The 20,352-nt window shown below is 42.4% G+C and overlaps 3 protein-coding genes across 4 annotated transcripts in view; 2 read left to right on the top strand and 1 right to left on the bottom strand.

The window, feature by feature from the left end:
- Nucleotides 1-20,352, bottom strand: part of scara3 (scavenger receptor class A, member 3) — a 102,789-nt gene that overhangs the window by 54,595 nt on the left and 27,842 nt on the right. The gene's annotated exons all lie outside the window — the stretch shown is intronic.
- On the top strand, nucleotides 1,093-11,870 carry abracl (ABRA C-terminal like). Of its 2 annotated transcripts, XM_084031256.1 has the most exons (4): nucleotides 1,093-1,109; nucleotides 7,530-7,592; nucleotides 8,709-8,774; nucleotides 9,306-11,870. In XM_084031256.1, the coding sequence occupies exons 3-4, from the start codon at nucleotides 8,714-8,716 to the stop codon at nucleotides 9,488-9,490; spliced, it is 246 nt and encodes an 81-aa protein (XP_083887382.1). In that variant the 5' UTR covers nucleotides 1,093-1,109; nucleotides 7,530-7,592; nucleotides 8,709-8,713; the 3' UTR covers nucleotides 9,491-11,870. The 2 variants fall into 2 exon arrangements, with proteins under 2 accessions (XP_083887382.1, XP_083887383.1); XM_084031257.1 differs by lacking the exon at nucleotides 1,093-1,109 and having other exon boundaries at nucleotides 7,530-7,588; nucleotides 8,707-8,774.
- Nucleotides 13,482-20,253, top strand: heca (hdc homolog, cell cycle regulator). The gene is made up of 5 exons (XM_084030191.1): nucleotides 13,482-13,913; nucleotides 15,666-16,707; nucleotides 17,786-17,952; nucleotides 19,378-19,532; nucleotides 19,698-20,253. The coding sequence occupies exons 1-5, from the start codon at nucleotides 13,766-13,768 to the stop codon at nucleotides 19,860-19,862; spliced, it is 1,677 nt and encodes a 558-aa protein (XP_083886317.1). The 5' UTR covers nucleotides 13,482-13,765; the 3' UTR covers nucleotides 19,863-20,253.

Genomic DNA, 20,352 nt, shown 5'->3' on the forward strand with positions numbered 1-20,352 from the left:
GATGAGTGATTTCAAAATAAAAGCTACACTGTTACCATGGGTGTAAAGATAGAGATGGGACAATTTACTGTAGTGACAACACGCGGCCAATAAAGAGGGGAGGATGTAGATGTCCTGTGTAGTCACTTTTTAAACGCCTTCATTTAGGGAGACACACCATAGGGAAACACATGTGAACAAAAGAAGGCCTTTAAACTACACGTTGACAGGAGACCCTCTTCAAGACAGGTCATTAAAACCAAGTATAGCGCCTCATCATGCTACTTGACACTAAATCAGGAATGTCGTGCAGGCGGAAGAAAGGGAGAGGAGGAGAAGACAATTGAAATCTTATGTATGAATGAAAGGTATTTTTATGTATTGACGCTGCTTTTTCTACTATTTTATAGATCTCTCTCACCACCGTCCCTTTCGGACTAGAAAAGGTAACTTGTTCGTGGAGGCGGGCATCCCATCTTTCAGGCCATATATGGAGCATTGCCCGTGAAAAGTATCGCTTTGTTGTCACGATGAAGTCAGATGAGCTTTAATGGTGCCTTCCCGGGTCGTGGGAACTTTGGGTTTATGTGAAAGAACCCATTGCAGCTGTACAAAAAAAAAAAAAAAATCCCATGTTTACTTTTACTATGCTTTTGCTTTGCTTTGTCTGTTAAAGCACTTTGTAAACTCTGTTTTTAAAAGTGTTGTTCAACAGTATGGTTTTCTGCTCACCATTGAGCAAATGATATCCTAAAACATGGACACAGCTCTACCATTTACTCTAAGATCGACATTTCTGTTCCACTTAATAGTAACACAACCAGACCATCATATTTTGCAAGTAACATCCAAATTATTGTACCCGGCCCCTGGACTAACTCACTGAAATTCAATATTCAGAGCCATAAAAGCCTTAATAGCTGCTGATAATCATACATCATCATTTAAAAAAAAATACAGAGGCATTAACTTTATATAATGTAATAGTCACATACAACACTTTTAACCAAATACATCAAAAACGGCGTGTAGTATAGTGTCTGCTCCACATAGACGAATCTAGTTGGATTCTCTGCGCCAAGAGTCGAGTGGAAATTTCCGTGAAGACATTGAACGCAGCAACATTGTCTACCGGTGTTCGAGATTAACTGGTGGCTGAATTAACTGGTGATATTCTTTATACTAGGCAGATGTTTGGGAGGCGTGTCCTTCTGAGGACCCCTTGTTGACTATCCAGGAAATAAACATTTGATCGCTTCTTGTCTTTATCACGTTCATGTGTCGGTGTGTTTGGAAACATTACGGTCCGCTGTAACATTATAACCGTTCGCCAGCCCGTCGGTGAGCTGCCGCTGTCAGGACTCTCCTAGCAGGACTAGCGAATGAGACAGTAGGTGACTGTCCCGATGCCTGTTCAATACACTGCTAACGTTAATAAATCTGTTGAAATGTGTTCTTGTCGTCAGTCTCATATGTTTAATCACACATGGTTAGTAAACTGCTGTCCAGACGGCCCGATAGCTGGTTCTGCTTTAACCCACCCTGCAGGAGAAGCAGTTTCCAGCCCGCTCAGAGCGGTGAGGAGACTGTGGTCAACTGTGGTCTGCTCAGATTAACCTGTGATACAACATCTGCTACCTACCTGAGCGCTCTGCTCAGCTTTCTGCTCAGCTTTCTGCTCGGTCTAGACAGAACCGCTTGGTACCATCAGACATCTGGGCTGTGGAAATATGTTGTGTGGCGACAGAAAAGAAACAAAGACATGTTTGGCGGAGTTCAACGCGGCACATGTGAACACGACTTGGCTGTCAAGTAGCGTCAAGACCCGCAGATACCAGCGCACTGACCTGTGTGGACCTGCTCTGTCATATAAACACTTCCAAATAAAACATGATGCAGCTAAATGTGAGTTTACACACTGTAGTCATGCAGCACACTGCCAGAACTACAATCAGTCATTACTGTAGCAGAAGGAGACACAATGGATCAGTAACAATTCAGAATCACTTTTATTGTCCAAGTATATGTAGACATACACTAAAAATACAAGGCAGTAGCATGTCCTTAATGTACAGAAATGTGACAGACATATCTCATCTGCCAGTTGAGGTGTGTTCCTGTCCTGTTTGAATCCAAACCAGACTGAATTAGTCTGTATGTGGAGTCTGTTCTAATGTTCTTCCAGCGGTTCCAGTGCCCTCCAAAAGTGCAGAGACATGCAAGTTAAGTGAATTAAACTAGACATTTTCAATATCTGTTCAATTGTGACTGTTCACCCGGTGATGTTGAGGTGACCCATCCAAAGTGCATCCCAGTCTTCCAATCAAACTCTGGGCAGGAGTTAATCAGGAGTTACAGTTAATCAGTGTTATTAAATTAACCTGTGGGTGGTTGGGAGCAGGTTTCATTGGTACATGGTACAGACTATATAAACCCAACTGACATGCCCCAACTTTGTGGGTTTGTGAGGAGACGGAGATAGTGAGAGATAGAGAGAGATAAAACATATAAGTCAGACATAGTTAGGTGATTGGTTAGTAGCTGAGTGAGTGAGTAGTCGATAGTTGAGTGGTTGCTGTGAGTAGTAGAGTGTGGCTGTGTGTGTTTGAGAGGTTTATTTGTCTTTATTGTGGTTGTCCTGTTTGTATCTTGTTGTGTATCTGTTTGTGTGTGAAGGGGTGAGTAGGTAGGTTGGAGCAGGTGAGACAGGTGGAGGTAGGAGCTAGGGACAGATAGGGGTGATGGATCCCAAAATTGTGCAGGAGGTGCTCAATTTCAAGCTCCACAACCAGTATCCTGAGGGGTTAACGGCCAAACAAAAATATGTTATCAAAAGGAGAGCGGACACCTCCCGGATTAAAGGTAAGAATGCTTGCCATCTGAAGTTCAGAACACAGTGATCATCTGCCATGGTAAAACTAACAAATGTAGCATTATGTTATTTAAACACCAGATGGAGATCTGCACTACATCTGCAGGCGCAGAAAAAATAAAGCTGAGCACCTTGCTAAGGTTGTATTAAGTGCAGAGGAAGCAAATGATATATTTGAAGAATTCCACTGCAGCCATTTTGGAGGACACTGTGGCGTGGAAAAAACCCACAGTGCCATCATCAGCCGGTATTACTGGCCTGGCATGGAGGAGGACATTCGCAAGTGGGTAAGTTTGTATCTTTAAAATGAGGTGGAACACTCATTCAGCTTGTACAGTAGAGTGTGATGTGTTTGTTCATATACTGCTAGTATGTTTTATTAGTTTTCAATATAATGTATCATGAAATCATTTGTGTGAACACATTCATCATGCTGTTGGAACTCATGTTATGTTTAGATTGCTCAGTGTCCACAGTGCCAGGCCAAGAGAGCGAACGTGAAAGAGAAGAGGGAATACAACCCGATAGAGGTAAGGGAATCAATGGCACATTTTGTCAGCTTTCAATCACAACACTGAAATAGAAATACTATAATGTGTTTTTTTTTTTCCTCCCAGGTAACTGAGCCTCTGGAGCTCGTAGGGATGGATCTAGTGGGTAAACTCACAGTAACCAATGGTGGCAACCAGTACATATGTGTCATGGTTGATTATTTCACTAAATGGGCAGAGGCTTACCCACTAAAGAGCAAAACAGCAGATGAGGTGACCAGTTGTATTCTTGATTTCTTTTACAAATTTGGTGCACCTAAACGACTGCTAACAGACCAGGGCTCAGAATTCCGCAACAAGGTACCATGATGAAGCATTATGACTGCCCGATATGTAACTGCTGCTGTGCTCACCTATTTAATGTTAGTCCAACTGATCATTTCAAGGTCAACTACGGCCTGTGCAAGAAGCTGGGCATAAAAAGGAGCCTCTGTTGCCCCTACCATCCCCAGACCAACGGCCTAGTGGAGAAGCTTAATGGCACCATACAGAGGTATATTTGTGTTCAATAACTTAAGCTCTTCATGAAATATTGAGCTAAACTAATATGTGTTTTGTCATACTGTGCATGAGTATCTAAATTCTTTCCTGTCTCCTTTTTGAGGTCCCTGAACAAACTGGTGGGTGAGAAACCACAATCCTGGGACCAGTTTCTGCAGTCAACTATGTTTGGTCTGCGGACAAAGAAACAGTTGACGACAAAGTATAGCCCATATTTTTTGATGTTTGGGAGGGAGGCCAGGTATCCTTCAGAGGTACCAAAGGAGTATGAAGTAAGTTGCTCTAATGTTCTCATCCTTAAAAAAGGGGCTCATCTATGTCCTCTACATACTAACTGTGATTTGTGCCAGGTAACCGAAGAGAAAGTAGAAAGGCTGGTCACAAAAGAGGAGCTTCCAGAAGGACTAAAAATGCAGCAGGACACGTACAGAGAGGTCAGGACCAACATCGCAAAAAGCCAGGAAATGGTGAGAAGGAGAAAGCGCGAAAGGGGCCAAGATGACCAGTTCAAAATTGGAGATGTAGTTCTTAAAAAGAACATCAGACGGGAGCAACGGAAAGGGGGCAAGATGGAGAGTGACATGATGGGTCCATACCGGATCATGGAACTCGAGGGGAAAAATGTGGTCCTGGCCTCTGAAAAGGGGAAGGCCAAACTTATGTCGAATATAGACCTCCTGACACATTACTTCCAGCCAGAGGAGAGGATCCCTGCCAAATTAAAAAAGGTGTTGGATCCTTCTCCTCTGGCTGGTCCACAAGACCGTGAGATGCCAACCACATCCAGTGCCCTGCCAGCAAGACCACCTTCATCCAGCAAGGCACAGGATGACTGTAATCCTGCAGAAACTTGTCAGTAACCTGACAAAGTACATATAAAATATGAATTTCACAAATGACTGGTATTGCTATGTTTACAGTGATCAGAGACATATGGAGTGGGAGGAAGAGGAAGACGCTGTGGTCCAAGATCGGCCCATACAAATTGTTCTCTGAAGATCTGCTGGTCTTGGCCCCAGGAAAGCTGCTGGAGGGAGAGGTACATTTATATTGGCCTGATATTTGTCTTTCACATTGTCACGACTAATTATTATTCTCATAGATCATAAATGCGTATTTGATGATGGTGGGCCAGAGAGCTGGGGCACTCATCATCGATTCGTATCTCATGACCTCACTCTGGCAAGGAAGAAATACAGGCAGTTTAAGATCGGTGAGTCTCTTTGTCTGTCAGTTTCCCTCCACAGTACATGCATAATGTTTGTTTTTATGTACTTTTTTGGTAAGCTGGACCTCTTAAAGTATGCTGTGGCAGCTGGAGCGGTTTGTCACGGTGGACACTGGACACTCATTGTAAGTAATCTTAAAGTTAACAGATGTAGATGAAACTATGAGACCATCTGATGTATGAAGGCTTGGCTGTCATCTTGTTTGCCTCTCCATAGATCATGTATCTGAAGGAGATGAGGTCCTTGTACCTGGACCCATTTGGGGCCTCTGCAGAACACATAAATCACTGCAAAGATGTAACAAGGTGAATTAAATGCCAACTGGCTGGTCTTTAGGTAGCAACACGAAGCCTTTTCACCATTCAGCTGATCTTTAATTGGAAATGATCTCTTTGGGGCTCATGATACACTTGCCAAACTGTAATCGTTCTGTGTGCAGGGCACTGGTTCGCAAAAAACGACCCGCTGTAGGAAGGTGGACATGCTCGACCATAGAGCATCCAAGACAGACTGATGGGTCCTCATGTGGAGTCTTTGTGTGCAAGGTAACAATTTGATCATGCATGTTCTGACATAATTGGAACCCCTTCAGAATTGTACTCCCTGTTATCACTTTAGCTTGCAGAGCAGATACTTCTAAATGAAACTGTGCAGTATCGTGTGGACCAGGAGGGGGTGGCGACACTACGGCTTAACATGGCACAGGCTCTGGTGGAAAATTCAGGTATTCAGGATTGTACCAGCTACACTGAAATGTGTCCATACTGGCACTGCACTACATTAATGGCTTTTCCCCCCTTAACAGATGACCTATCCCAGCTGTGCCGAGCTTGTGGGGAGCTCAGCTCGGGAGCTGACATTGACGACTGGGTAAGAAGTTTAATTCATATCCTGCCCAGAGTTTGGCTGGAAGACTGGGATGCACTTTGGATGGGTCACCTCAACATCACCGGGTGAACAGTCACAATTGAACAGATATTGAAAATGTCTACTTTAATTCACCTAACTTGCATGTCTGCACTTTTTGGAGGCACTGGAACTGCTGGAAGAACATAAGAACAGACTCCACATACAGGCCCACAGCTAAGAATTAACCCTAGTATCAGGATAAATGTTTGTCGATATTTAAACATCTATCTCTTTCCCTTTCAGATTGAGTGTACCACATGCAGTCTGTGGTACCACACAAGTTGCGTTGGAAGTCCCCCAGCAGACCTTAACTATTTTTGTCCTGCGTGTGTACTTTGATTGAAAATTATAAGGAAGCTACAGACCCGTGTTGGCTACTTCTGGAGGTCCAACCTGCCTCCGGAGCTGCTGATCCCATTCCACACTGCAATAGTCCAGTCTGGAAGAACATTAGAACAGACTCCACATACAGACTAATTCAGTCTGGTTTGGATTCAAACAGGACAGGAACACACCTCAACTGGCAGATGAGATATGTCTGTCACATTTCTGTACATTAAGGACATGCTACTGCCTTGTATTTTTAGTGTATGTCTACATATACTTGGACAATAAAAGTGATTCTGAATTGTTACTGATCCATTGTGTCTCCTTCTGCTACAGTAATGACTGATTGTAGTTCTGGCAGTGTGCTGCATGACTACAGTGTGTAAACTCACATTTAGCTGCATCATGTTTTATTTGGAAGTGTTTATATGACAGAGCAGGTCCACACAGGTCAGTGCGCTGGTATCTGCGGGTCTTGACGCTACTTGACAGCCAAGTCGTGTTCACATGTGCCGCGTTGAACTCCGCCAAACATGTCTTTGTTTCTTTTCTGTCGCCACACAACATATTTCCACAGCCCAGATGTCTGATGGTACCAAGCGGTTCTGTCTAGACCGAGCAGAAAGCTGAGCAGAAAGCTGAGCAGAGCGCTCAGGTAGGTAGCAGATGTTGTATCACAGGTTAATCTGAGCAGACCACAGTTGACCACAGTCTCCTCACCGCTCTGAGCGGGCTGGAAACTGCTTCTCCTGCAGGGTGGGTTAAAGCAGAACCAGCTATCGGGCCGTCTGGACAGCAGTTTACTAACCATGTGTGATTAAACATATGAGACTGACGACAAGAACACATTTCAACAGATTTATTAACGTTAGCAGTGTATTGAACAGGCATCGGGACAGTCACCTACTGTCTCATTCGCTAGTCCTGCTAGGAGAGTCCTGACAGCGGCAGCTCACCGACGGGCTGGCGAACGGTTATAATGTTACAGCGGACCGTAATGTTTCCAAACACACCGACACATGAACGTGATAAAGACAAGAAGCGATCAAATGTTTATTTCCTGGATAGTCAACAAGGGGTCCTCAGAAGGACACGCCTCCCAAACATCTGCCTAGTATAAAGAATATCACCAGTTAATTCAGCCACCAGTTAATCTCGAACACCGGCGCAGATTTATCAGAAAAGTCGTCCGTCGTCTCACGAGAAACAAGAATAATAAAAAAGGTAAATACGTACATTTTAATGTTACATTCAGACTGTTATTGCGTTGACTTTTATTACATGTTTTTGCAGCCACACATTACATCCGTTCACCGGTCTGAAACTCCTCCGTGCTCCCTCAGCACATCATTTGTTGAACGTTAATAGCTAACGTTACCGGCGAGCCCGTACCCGCCGCCCATGTGAATACTTTATATTGTACCCGAATAATTAAAGGGCATGTTTGGATTGCGAAGATGAACCCGCAGCCGAGAATGCCTTCACATTGGTGACTCTGAGTGAATTAAAGCGAGTATTTGTGCTCCGCGGTGGCTAGCCGGCTGTGCTAATCCATCCATTTCCGCATTGATGACCGTCCGCCCTGTTCCTGTTGTAGCTTGTTACGTTTTAAACGCAACGCTCTACTCGGTCCCCTTATTAATTGCATCGCTTATGCTACGGTTCTTTTTATTTGTTTATATTTGTTTAATGGAAATGAATTGTATAAATTGAATGGCCACAACGTTTCTTGACAGAAAAGAATCCTAGTTACAAATTCCGTTCACTAAACTGGTAAAGATTGTTTTTCCTGAATTACTTCTACTACTACTATGTTGAAAATTCGGCATATAACAAATCACCAAGCAGCACTAAATTTAAATAATTTAGTTGTCGACCGATATGGCTTTTTCAGCACCAATACTTAGTTATCTATCAATATCAACTATATTTGTTTGCGGTTGTTCAAATTTAGAATAACACAAATTCTTATCACAAAACTTATTTGAAATTCCTTGAAGCGTATGTTTTATTTACAGAACCTTTTAACATGGCCTTAACACTAAAAGTGCAGGGAGCTACCAGCAGCGTTATTATGAAGCTGGACAAATGAATAAAATAGTTCCCTGAAGTTTTATAGTGTTAAAATACATCAAATAAAGACCAGAGAGCAGTGACTGCAGCTGCATCACAGCCAAAGTAGCACATTTTAAAATTAATGGAATACATATATCATAATAATAGTAATAACCACATACATCCAACAGTATTGCTTTTAAGGGAAAATGTGCATATCCATTTCAAGATTACAAGTTTTAACATGTCAATATGTTTGTGTCCTGATTTTGTTTCCACATCCAGCAACAATGGATGTTTCCCATGAAGTGAAGTTGCTGGTTCAGGAGATTCAGCGACTCGGCAGTAAAAGTGAGTCCGTGCAATGACTCTGCTATTCTCCATGTTGTGACTGTCTTGAAGTACTTTGGCGTAGCTGAACAGTTGTTGGAGTGATGTTCATCCCATGAATTATAATGATTCATAAATATGCAATCATGTGATGTTGGCCTCAAGCTCACTGCTCCCAATGACGCGTAGAGTAGCAGCTCGCTGGCCTTCAGTTTTCTCTTACTTGTATTTTATCTAAATAAACCTTTCAATAGCATTTTTTCATGCTGTATCTTTGGTGCTAAATGCTGAATTGGCAAAATTATAAAAATCATTGGCAAAATTTCTGCAAAGCCACTGAGTGCTGAGATGACACCTGCAGCTGGTTTCAGCCTCTCAAATGTCAAGATGTGCTGCTTTTCACAGACTTATATTATTGTAAATGAAATATCTTTGGGTTCTGGCCAGTTGGTCTGGGGAATTGTTATGAGCCTTTTCCACTGTTTTCTTTTGTTGTCTAAATGATCAATCACTTGGGACCCAAAACGTTATAAATGGTATCTCTTATTTCAGGTCCTGATGGTCACACCAGCGTTAAGTTTGGGGTCCTATTTAACGACGACCGGTGTGCCAACATCTTCGAGGCGTTGGTGGGCACCTTGAGGGCCGCCAAGAAGAAAAAGGTGATTAGCTTCGAGGGCGAGCTGCTTCTGCAGGGCGTCCACGATAACGTGGAGATCGTCCTGCTCCAGGAATGAGGAGCGACTTCACAACTGACGGCCTACTGAACCAACCTACTGAATCCTCTCGATTACTGAGCCTCTGCAGCTGAACGGCTCGTCAGGGAGCTTCTGCTTTCAGTCGTCCTCTGTGTGCAAGGCTCGGTATTTGAATTCAAACGTAACGGCGAAGCAGAGCGGATCAAACAGTACACTTACGGACCCCGTTGGAATGTCCGCGTATGATTTCATTTGATTTCACTGGTGCCAAACAGTATCACAAACAAGTTATTTGAGAGTATTTTACATGTTCAGGGATTGAATGACGGGGCCACATTCATAGTTTCAGGTGAAAAATAGTTATTTTCTCTCTTTTTTTTTTCAGGCGCTGCGGTTTTATCAACCACCGGTCTGAAATGTCATTTTGATACACTTTTAAGACTATAAACGCACATAACAAGAATGTAATAATTTGTTTAACGCATTCATTTAGGTGATTTAGGTGAATTTTGGGAAAAATTACAGTATAAGGTGACGCAACCAAATGCCTCTCTTGATGTCAGTGTCAAGACGAAGGGCACACAGATCTAGATACTTCGACCCCACATTTTTAATTAGAGCACTCAGATCTTTACGAATTGTCAGAATTGGATAATTGTTTTTAAAGCTGCACTAAATTGTCCCTCCATCAGCCTCGATAGTTAAGACCCCATTACCTATGAATCATTGATTCTAGCGTAACTAGTGTGTTAGCTTTAAGACAACGCATATTGTTTCCGCCAACAGTGTCACCATTTCCATTTATTGTTTACAGAAGCCATTTCTACTACCTCTTGTGGACTTTGTAAAAGACCTTATAAGACCAGTGCTTTTGGAAATACAAGAACAATTCCTTCATAGAAAGTACAAAGATGTGCATTTCAAGAAAGATTTGTACCTTTTTGTCTGCTAGAGTAGTCTTTATTCCATCTTTTTACATGTGGCCAATAGAGAATTTTCTCTGCAAAGCAAATGGAGAATGTATTTCTCGTGCAATTTTTATTAGTTTCTAATAATTACAGGGTGATTGGTGCCAGAAGCAAAAGATGAATTTGCGATGTTTCTCAGGACCAAATCGACACAACCAAAATATATTTAATAATTATCCTGTAGCTTAAATTGGATGTCTTATTGTGATACAAGATGTGCATTTATAGTTTTATTTGTTTGTTTTTTTAATTATTATTTTACCATTCTTTATTTTTTAGGTTAAATGATACTTGATACGGATCAGACAGGATCACTTTGGTTTCGACAAGCAATTATGGAGGCCCAAATTTGTTAAAAAAAAAAAAAATTATATGAAATTGTGTGATAATCTAATAGATTTTTTTTTAGAAATTAAATTCTGCCTCATTTTTTTTTTTCAACTATAAGATTTCAGCTTTTATTTCAAAATGTGCTTTACATAAAGTCTTTGTACAAGGCATTTCCCCAAGTTTTCCAAGTGTGGCATTTTTTGTTTTATTTCAAAATGCCACACGATTGGCCTTTCACACATTCAGACCAAAGCAACAGCCAATCAGATAACTGGCTTTGCGCCGATTGTTTATTTGTCTAATTTTTATCACTTTGGGTGAGTTTTTGATAAGTTTCTGCAACTATGAAACACTTGCCTTGGATTAAAGGACCAACGATCTCCAAATATTTTTGCCTGAATGTAACATCTCTTACTGGACAGCTGTTCTGCTTACTTGCATAATAATATCAAGCTTTACACATCAACAAAGAAGAGAGGCAAACTATCAGCTGTGTGAAAACAATGCCTCATCTGCAAGTTTTCTAAGACTCGTTTCACATTTACTGCTGTTGTGTCAATCTAGCTATATCTTTTAGCTCAGGTGGCAGGCGGGTATTTCACTTTTACTTGAATAATGTAATTATGTGATTTCTTTTATTTTTTAATTTCTGAATCCAATAGGAGATTTTGCTGTAAAGAGTGTTGGTGGTATAAATGGAACAAAAAAATGTTGAAAAATAGTGTATGATTAAACTCATCCAATTAGGACTGAAGATGAAACATAGCCTTGCAAACTAAATGTAAACATAAACAACAAAACTGTGGGCTAAGTAGGAAGTCTGAAAAGTTCTGGAGAAAGCCAGAGTGAGGAAGAAACGTGCCGCTTGCATCACTGTAATTTTGGATTATCCTGGAGTGAGCTAAACATGAAATGCAAAATAAAGCACAAGTTGACATTTGGGAGGAGGAGAAAGTTCTGATCAGAGTAGTGCCATACCTCGAGTGTGATGCTTGTTTGTGTCCGTCATTACTGTCTTTTTTTTTTTTGTATTGGCAATAACACATTTCTAAATGTACAACCGTTTCTGTTTAAATGGGATACGCTCCGAGGAATAAAATCTTTACACTTGAAGCCTTGAACTGTCTATGTGGTGTGTTTTGTTCGATGACTTTAAGCACACTGTATTTTCTTTTATGTGCCAGTGCGACACAGCACGCTACATTGTCTGTACATTTTTGGTTAAAGACTTCTGCTATGAATGATTAGTACTGTTGCCAGTACTCAGCTGATGTGGTATCACACTTCATGTAACGCTGACTTTTAAGGGCCAATGTAGTGTATTGGTGCAAGAAGATAATGCACAGGGAAAATAGAAGACATAGGGCCCCTGGGCATAGATGTGCAAAAGGCCCCATCACATTTTTGGCTCTTTGCAACTGTTTTGAATCTCTGTGTCATTGTTTTGCTGTCTTAATTGTCTCTTTGAGGTAATTTCCAGTCACGTCCTGGTTGTGTGGAAGCCTGGTAGGCCCATTGGGCAATCCTTGTGATTGTGGTATCTGCAGGCAAACAATTTGAAATATTACAGCTCATTGTGTTATATGCATGCAGAATTGGAGAGCAGCTGGTGTTTTGCACATTGTAGTGCTGTTTGCTGGAAAGCTGATTACCTCAAAGGGAATTTTTGGGACCGCCCAGCCTGGTGAAATATGTGCTGTCACAACTGCTAAATTAGACAGTGATGCCTCCACACAGGTATTACTTTTTTCATCAACTTCTTGTCTCTCAAGGCTGAGTCTGCTGTTGCATTCAGGTACTGTGGGATATTTATACTTCAATAGGAAAATGCCACTCACACATTCTAGTCTTAATAATTCCATAAAAGAATATTTAATATATATTTTTTAACATAATAAATACTTTTGCTTTTGATACTTTAAGTATGTTGAGCTCAGTGGTGGAAATGTACCTTCGTTACTCAAGTACTATAAAATAAACTTTTACTCAATTACAATTTTTATGCTTTAGTTACCAGTTCATCAATCAAGAAATAAATTATGGCATATTTTTATATAGTTTTTGCTACCCAGCAGAAATATGAAATTAGCCCCACCTTCTATCAGCTGCAACAATAAAAATATATGCTCACACATTTATGCATCGGTTATTATAATCCATTGAATTTTTTTTGATATGGGCAATTCTGCATCATGAATCATTTTAGTATTATTACTGTAACTATATTTAAAGCTAATTATTTACTTAAGTCCAATTTTGAATAGACTACTCTTTTATTTAATAGAATAATATTAAACTTATTACTGGTATTGATACTTTTCACTTAAGTGAAGTGCCTGAGGATTTTTCCCACCACTGTTTTTTGCTGACAATACTTCTGTAATACTTCTGGAAATATATTTCAGATTGGAACGGTTTTTGGACTGATTTATGTGTTATATTTTATGTTATTTATTACTTCTTCACCACCACTATTTTTCACTAAACTCATACAATATTCTTTATTTATACTATATGTCTTTATTAAAATTGACAATATTATCTTATATTTTCTTCCTTCCACCATTATTGCTTCTGTTATACCGGTAAAAACAAAAAACATTAAATGTTTGTATTGTTAAGAATTGAATTGACTTTTGAAACTGTAAATTCCGAGCTTTCCCACAGGCAGGGGACGCAGCACGGAGCGTTGACAGCCAATGCGGGGGGCGGGGTCTCATGACGTCAGGGGCTGGAAGAAAACAGCAGAGCAGGAATCAAAACAAGAGACGGACACGCCTTCGCTCTTAAAGGTTATAGCAGCTTATTCTTTATAATTGCTGCTATCGAAGCTGCACCAAAACACCCTCCCGTCGTCCGCGAGGATACCCAAAAAACAACCAATCAAACAGACTGTGAGAGAGATAGCGAGAGAGCACCGCCGCAGAAATGGAGTCCTCGGAAATGTCAGACAGCGTTGACAGCAGTCGTCGATAGAGGTCGAAAAAAAATAACACTGACACCCGAATCCCGTACGATGCCCAACCAGAAGAACAACAAGGGAAAGAAGAGCAAACGCACCAACAGCAGCGGAGACGAGCAGGAAAATGGAGCCTGCGCGGCCGCAACAGGAGGCGCGGCCGCGGCGGCGGCTGCTGCTGCACCCAGACGCGAGCGCTCGAGCGGTAAGAGGAAACGCACGCAGACGTAGAAGTTTAGAGATGCCGCCGTCCTGCCAAGGGGAGGTGGGGAGCTCTGCCTCGTCCGTGCAACTGTGACATACGTGCAGGGCAACGTTGCAAACACCCCCTTACCTGCAACAAAAGCAGGTCTCTCCTATCCGGAGTGGACACTGTGCCAAACTTCCATCATAAACACGCAGCGTTGGTCGATCACGACTCGAGGCCTTGTTTGAATGAAGCGGATTTGGTTTCGGTCGTTAAGTGTGTGTGAAAAAATGTGTGATTCGTGTTAAGTAGTTCGGTTCGGTGCGGGGAGATTGTGGAACAAGTTGAGATATTAGTGACACACATGTTGCTCCGCGGGCAGGATGTGAGCCGAATTGAAGAGCGGTTGTTGAGGATCGTTAAGTAGTCATCGGTCTTGTTTTCACACTTCTCAATAGTACCCCCATACGCGAGACGTCCTTAAATGGATCGATTTATGAATGGAATTCGGCGCCTCGAGAGGAAAGGTAAAGGAGTACCACCTGTGAAAGCAGTCCTCCTCTACCGCTTCTTTGAACGCCTCTACGTTCACGTCGTTAACCGTTTGGCGCGCTGGTTCCCGAGCAGCGCAGGCCTCGGTCTCGGTCTCTTCCTGAAGCGCACCTTGTGCAGCACGCACGCAGTTTTTTGGGGGTTGTGGCCTTCCTCGAGGGTAATACCGACAACTCGCCGCTTGTCTGCGCACAAACTTCATCCCAAACAGATGTCGTGGCTTCTTTTTTAGATAGGGGTCAGGTTTAGACTTGGATATGTAGAAACAACATCGCAGAGCGCATGCAGGCTATTTGCACTTGGAAGGCTACAACATCTTCGCTACGTTGTTATAAAACGTTTATGCCTCTGTTGCTGTAGAAAGATTGAAATACACTGAAGTCGTGCATGTGTTTTTAGTTATTCTAGTTAATCCCAGTGTAATCGAGCTGAAGTTAATAATCATTCAGCAGATCAGCTGATGACGAATAAAGCACACATTCATCATCGAAGTTAGTTTTTTGAAGCAAACATGCCAAACAATGTATATCTGTTGCCTTACTTTCATCTTAAATTACAGTCAACATAATTAACAAGCGGTATATGAATACAATACAGCTTACATTTTCTTACACAAGACAATAAATCTGCAGCTGTGGTCCAAAATCAAATGTAATATTATGTATATAAGTAAAGACTCAAGCGCAGTGTTGCACTTCATCACTTCATCACTCTCTAGCTCTGACAATAACAGTACAGGAAAAGGAAGGAGGAAGCTACCCCCCCCCCCCTCCCTCCCAACACACACCCACACGGTGCATCAGCACAAGCTACTTCTTGTAGAAACTCTGTGCCCACATTCACTTGATTCACATCCAGGCTTGACAGTTGGCAGAGCTTAAACAAGCTTGGACGGCCTAGTTGAATTTAATCAATGGCAATGAAGACACTGAAATATTTCACCTCATGTTGCGTGACTCCGTGTGTAACTTACGATTCTTTAGTGGTGCCCTTTTCTCAGACGAAAACAACCACACATCTAATTCCTTCGTCTAATTTTATTATTATGTGAAGACATCGTGGAGGGTTCTACCAGAAAGTGAAGGACATTTTATATAAATTTTCTGATGTTTAACAAGCAAAGCAATTCACTCATGATTCAAAAAAGTAGTAGCTTTTGTGGGAAATTGTGAAGTGGGAACACGACTTAATCCTCCCCTCCTGTCTCTTCTCACCCAGAGGTCCAGTGTGCGACCCCTCTCGGCTGCAGCTGGGCCCGACCCATCGACCTGGAGAAGGATGACTACCAGCGGGTGCTCTGCAACAACGAGCTCTGCCCTTACGGCAACTGGATGCACCTGCAGTGCTTCTACGAGTGGGAGAGCTCCATCCTCGTCCAGTTCAATTGCATCGGCCGTGCACGCTCCTGGAACGAGAAGCAGTGCCGGCAGAACATGTGGACCAAGAAGGGCTACGACCTGGCGTTCAGGTTCTGCTCGTGCCGCTGCGGCCAGGGCCACCTGAAGAAAGACACCGACTGGTATCAGGTGAAACGGGTGCACGACGAGCGCAAGAAGAAGCCGTCTGAGAGGAGCACGGGCAGGAACGGGTCCGGTGGAGGGGCCGCGGGGCCTGGGGACGGGCTTTTTGAGGAGCCCAAGAGAAGCAAGCCACCAGGAGCAGTAGGAGGAGGTAAACTTCCACACAGGACCTCTAGTCAGGACTTACCGCGGAGACAATCAATGGACCGTCAGAACTCTACAGAGAGAGGAGCAGCAGGAGGACTCCCTGCAGGAGGACCCTTTTCTCTGGGACCTCCTCAGAAGTCTCCCTGTGGCTCCCCGGGACAGTCTCCTCCAACCGGTTTCCCTTTCTCCCCCACGGCTGTCCTCGGCGCAGCAGCCGGAGGAGCAGGACTGCGGGGTTCCCGTCAGCTGGGAGAGTTCCTCAAATCAGCCGTCCACATGGACCCGCAGAGGAAACACCTGCTGGTCGCGGGGGCCCTCGGCCGTGGCGGCGGCTGCCCAATGGGAGCCTCCGGCGGCGGAGCTCACCTCGACCCCGGGTCGGTAATCCCACTGCCGCTGTCCTTCGCCCTGCCGCTCCACCACCGGCTCGCCTCCAGCGTGGTGGGTGACGGCCCGCACTCACACCCGGTGCAGTTCCTGAGGAGGCTGGACCTCTCGGAGCTCCTCACCCACGTCCCGCGGCATAAACTCAACACCTACCACGTCCGCATGGAGGACGACGCCCAGGCAGGCCAGGGAGAAGAGCTGCGCAGGTACACTGTGAAGCATGTTTCCCTACATTCACTGAATAAAAAACTCAGCTGAAGGCTAAATTTGAAAACCTTTCATTATCATGAAAAGAAACAAGAAATCGAGATTTCTTTTCTTTTCAGTGCTCAAACAATGCATGCTGGGAAAGGTGTCACATTGAAAATGGCTTGTTGTGTGTGAACGGTCCAAAAAAACATTCTTAAGATAATAAGTTTAAAACCAATTAACTTCAAAATAGTAAGATATGAAGACGAATGACAATTCCAGTCGTTCCCGTGTGATGTTGTCAGTGTTCGGCCTGGCTTTGCTTGTTCAAAAGACGTATTCTACCAGGAAATTGTTACATTGCCTATGTTAAATGGTTTTACTGTAGCTCATAGTTTGTGTGTTATAAAAACATCAAACATCTGATAAATACATACCTGTGACCACGTTATCTACTATTTTATTATTAGTTCACATATTAAAGATAACTCACAATCTTAGGAAACACAACCACTTAATTCTGATTCAGTAAAAAAAAAAAGGCTTTTTACACAGAATTGTAAAAACGGTGAAACATTTTTCTGAAATGCGATGCTGCTGTAAATTTATAAGGCGCCTTTTCAGCAACAAAGTGCTTCAAAGTGGCTTCAAAGGCATTATATAAGAGCAACATATATAAAAAGGGCTGTAGAAGGGATTTAAAAGGAGTTCATATCCAGCCACAGTACACATTCTGAATGAATGAATGCAGCTTTTACTTTTTAGGGAGATCTATGAAGACGCCGTTATAAACTTTTATGATTACAATTGATGGAAACAGTTATTTATTGAAGCACACTATCTTTTATTCTGCCAACTGCTTGGCCGTTACAACAGCTCCAACAGAAAGACAAGCCTGTGTTTAATTCCTAATGTCAGGATCACGATGAGCATTTCATATTTCTATTGAACAAACGGCTCCTGCGTTCCAACCACTGCATTTGTTCACATCAGCGCCAGAAATCACAGGGATGAACTTTAATTCACTGTAATTGTCTTTTCTGTGTGAAAAGTTAAACGCTTAACGACGTTGTTTCTGCCCGTTCTGTCCTGGAGGTTCATCCTGTCGGCCCTCAGCGCGAGCCAGAGGAACGTGGTCAACTGTGCGCTGTGCCACAGAGCGCTGCCTGTGTTTGAACAGTTCCCTTTGGTGGACGGGACTCTGTTCCTCAGCCCTTCGCGCCACGATGAGATCGAGTATGACGTCCCCTGCCACCTTCAAGGTCAGACCTGGTTTCAAGATCATGGCGTGAGTTGCAAGTATTTAAAGCTGCAGGTGGCTGCTTTAATAGAAATGACTTTTTTTTTTTGTCACGTCCTCTAAAGCTGTCACTGTATGGAGAGGTACATGAGAGAGATTATCCATGGAAAAACAAATCAGATTCCTCCTCTTAGTTTCCTAATGTGTTCAACTGTTTGACTGTTTGTGACCTGGCAGCCACGTTGAAAACAACGCTACTGTCATTCCATAGTGACGGTTGGAGCAAACGTGACAAAAAGTTATTTTGGTTAAAGTTACCAGCTGTAGCTTTAAGTGTATGGAGTTGACGCAGCAAAACAGAAGTGCAAATATTTTGTACATTCGATTTGCAAATATGAAAATATTTGTGTGAAGAAAGGTTGATTTGTCAGCAGTACATAAATACAAACCTCTTATTTAAGCAACACTGTGATGGAGTGAAAAGTGTGTGTGCGTGTGTGTGTGTGTGTGTGTGTGTGTGTGTGTGTGTGTGTGTGTGTGTGTGTGTGTGTGTGTGTGTGTGTGTGTGTGTGTGTGTGTGTGTGTGTGATACAAAGCAAATGTCTATTAAAACAGTGATTCCTAACCAAGGCTCTGTCTGCTCTGAGGTTCTCCAAATTATATTTGTGCATGTCATTTTTAAGGTTTACAGGAATTAAAACCATTATTTTGCTGCTTTGTTATTGACTTTTTGTTTAAAATGTCAAGCTTTCCTTTCTATAAAGGCAGTTTCCTGTTAATCCAGTTTTTATTTATTTATTTATTTTTTTGCTGGCTGTGAATTAGCATAGCAGCCGCATTAAGCTTCTTTGATGTTTTGGCCAACAAGCCTTGATATGAACGGTGCTTCATATGCATCAGTGTGAAAATAATTATTTATTCAGTTTTTCATGCTTTTTTGTGGGTCAGGCTGAATATAAAAGAGAAACGGTTGAATCATGCTGTACAGTTAAGACGGTGAATTTTAGAGCTTGATTTTTTCTTGAGAAAATGGAGATGCAAGTGTTTTTTTTTGTTTTTTGTGAGCAGGTTTCAGGGACTTATTTCACAACATAGGTTCAGGTTGGGATGGTAAGCTGCATTGCATTTGCTCCTCGGCTTCCATCTGAGCTCCAAAGCTCCTCTTGGTTAGCATCTATTTAAAAATAACACTAAATAAAATGACATGCTATTTCCTGAACAACTTTTTTTGGCATTTGCGGTAAAGTTATTATTTTAATCAGTCCAGCAGCTCAATGGCAACATTGCTGTTATATGACAGGACTTTGAAACGGTTCTTTAATTGTTATGCACTGTAGAAGCAGGATAATTAACCTTGGATGCGATCAGGCATTTGTTTTTGCCAGCTGATTAACAAACTATATTGTTATTCTCTAAACACCCAACGACGTGTCTTTATTCCCAACAGGCAGGTTAATGCACCTCTACGCCATCTGCGTGGACTGTCTAGAAGGCGTCCACAAGATCGTCTGCATCAAATGCAAGTCGCGCTGGGACGGGAGCTGGCACCAACTGGGCACCATGTACACCTACGATATACTGGCTGCTTCCCCGTGTTGCCAGGTAGGACAATCATTTTCTGGACTACTATCACACTTCTCCCCCCCTGTGAGTGAGCAGTGAGACAGATAATTATCATCCAACTCTGCAGTTCCCCTCAGCTGTTTATTTCCCCCCCGGTAAAGTTATTTTACTTTATTGAACATACCATTTAACGTGTTTCCTCAGGCTCGTCTCAACTGCAAGCACTGCGGGAAGCCGGTGGTGGACGTCCGAGTCGGGATGCAGTATTTCTCCGAGTACAGCAACGTCCAGCAGTGCCCACACTGCGGCAACCTGGACTATCACTTTGTTAAACCCTTCTCCTCCTACAAAGTTCTCGAGGCTTATTGACAAATGCTGTTCATGCAGGGTAGTTAAGCTGCTTTTGTTCTCTATTTTTTAATATAATCTAGGAATGTTTTTTGTTTTTTTGTGGGGGGAGGGGGGGATGTTTTTAAGTTCTCTTTTTGGTTTCTTTTTGTCATGTTTAGGACAAAGTACGACTCCAGTTTTCAGCATATCAGCTGTTTGAGGAAGGCGTTGATAAAGTGTGGAACCTGCACATCAGTCAAGCGAACACATTGATCTGTGAGAAGTGAATGTATCTGTATGCCAAAATTATATATTTTTTATTTTATTTTATTTTTTACCAAGAACATAAAAGATGAGTCTGGAATAAAGCAGAGACTGATGGGCGTTGGTATTGGTTGGATATCTTCATCCCATTAAAACGTTTTTTCCACTCCTCTGTGTAGTTTTTTTTTATATTAAAATCACCATTGCGCTATTTATTGATGATCTTCATGTGCTTCAACTTTTATTACCTGATCATCATCCTTTA

The sequence above is a fragment of the Eutrigla gurnardus genome (genome assembly GCF_963514095.1).
Source record: "Eutrigla gurnardus genome assembly, chromosome: 16".
Lineage (NCBI taxonomy): Eukaryota > Metazoa > Chordata > Actinopteri > Perciformes > Triglidae > Eutrigla > Eutrigla gurnardus.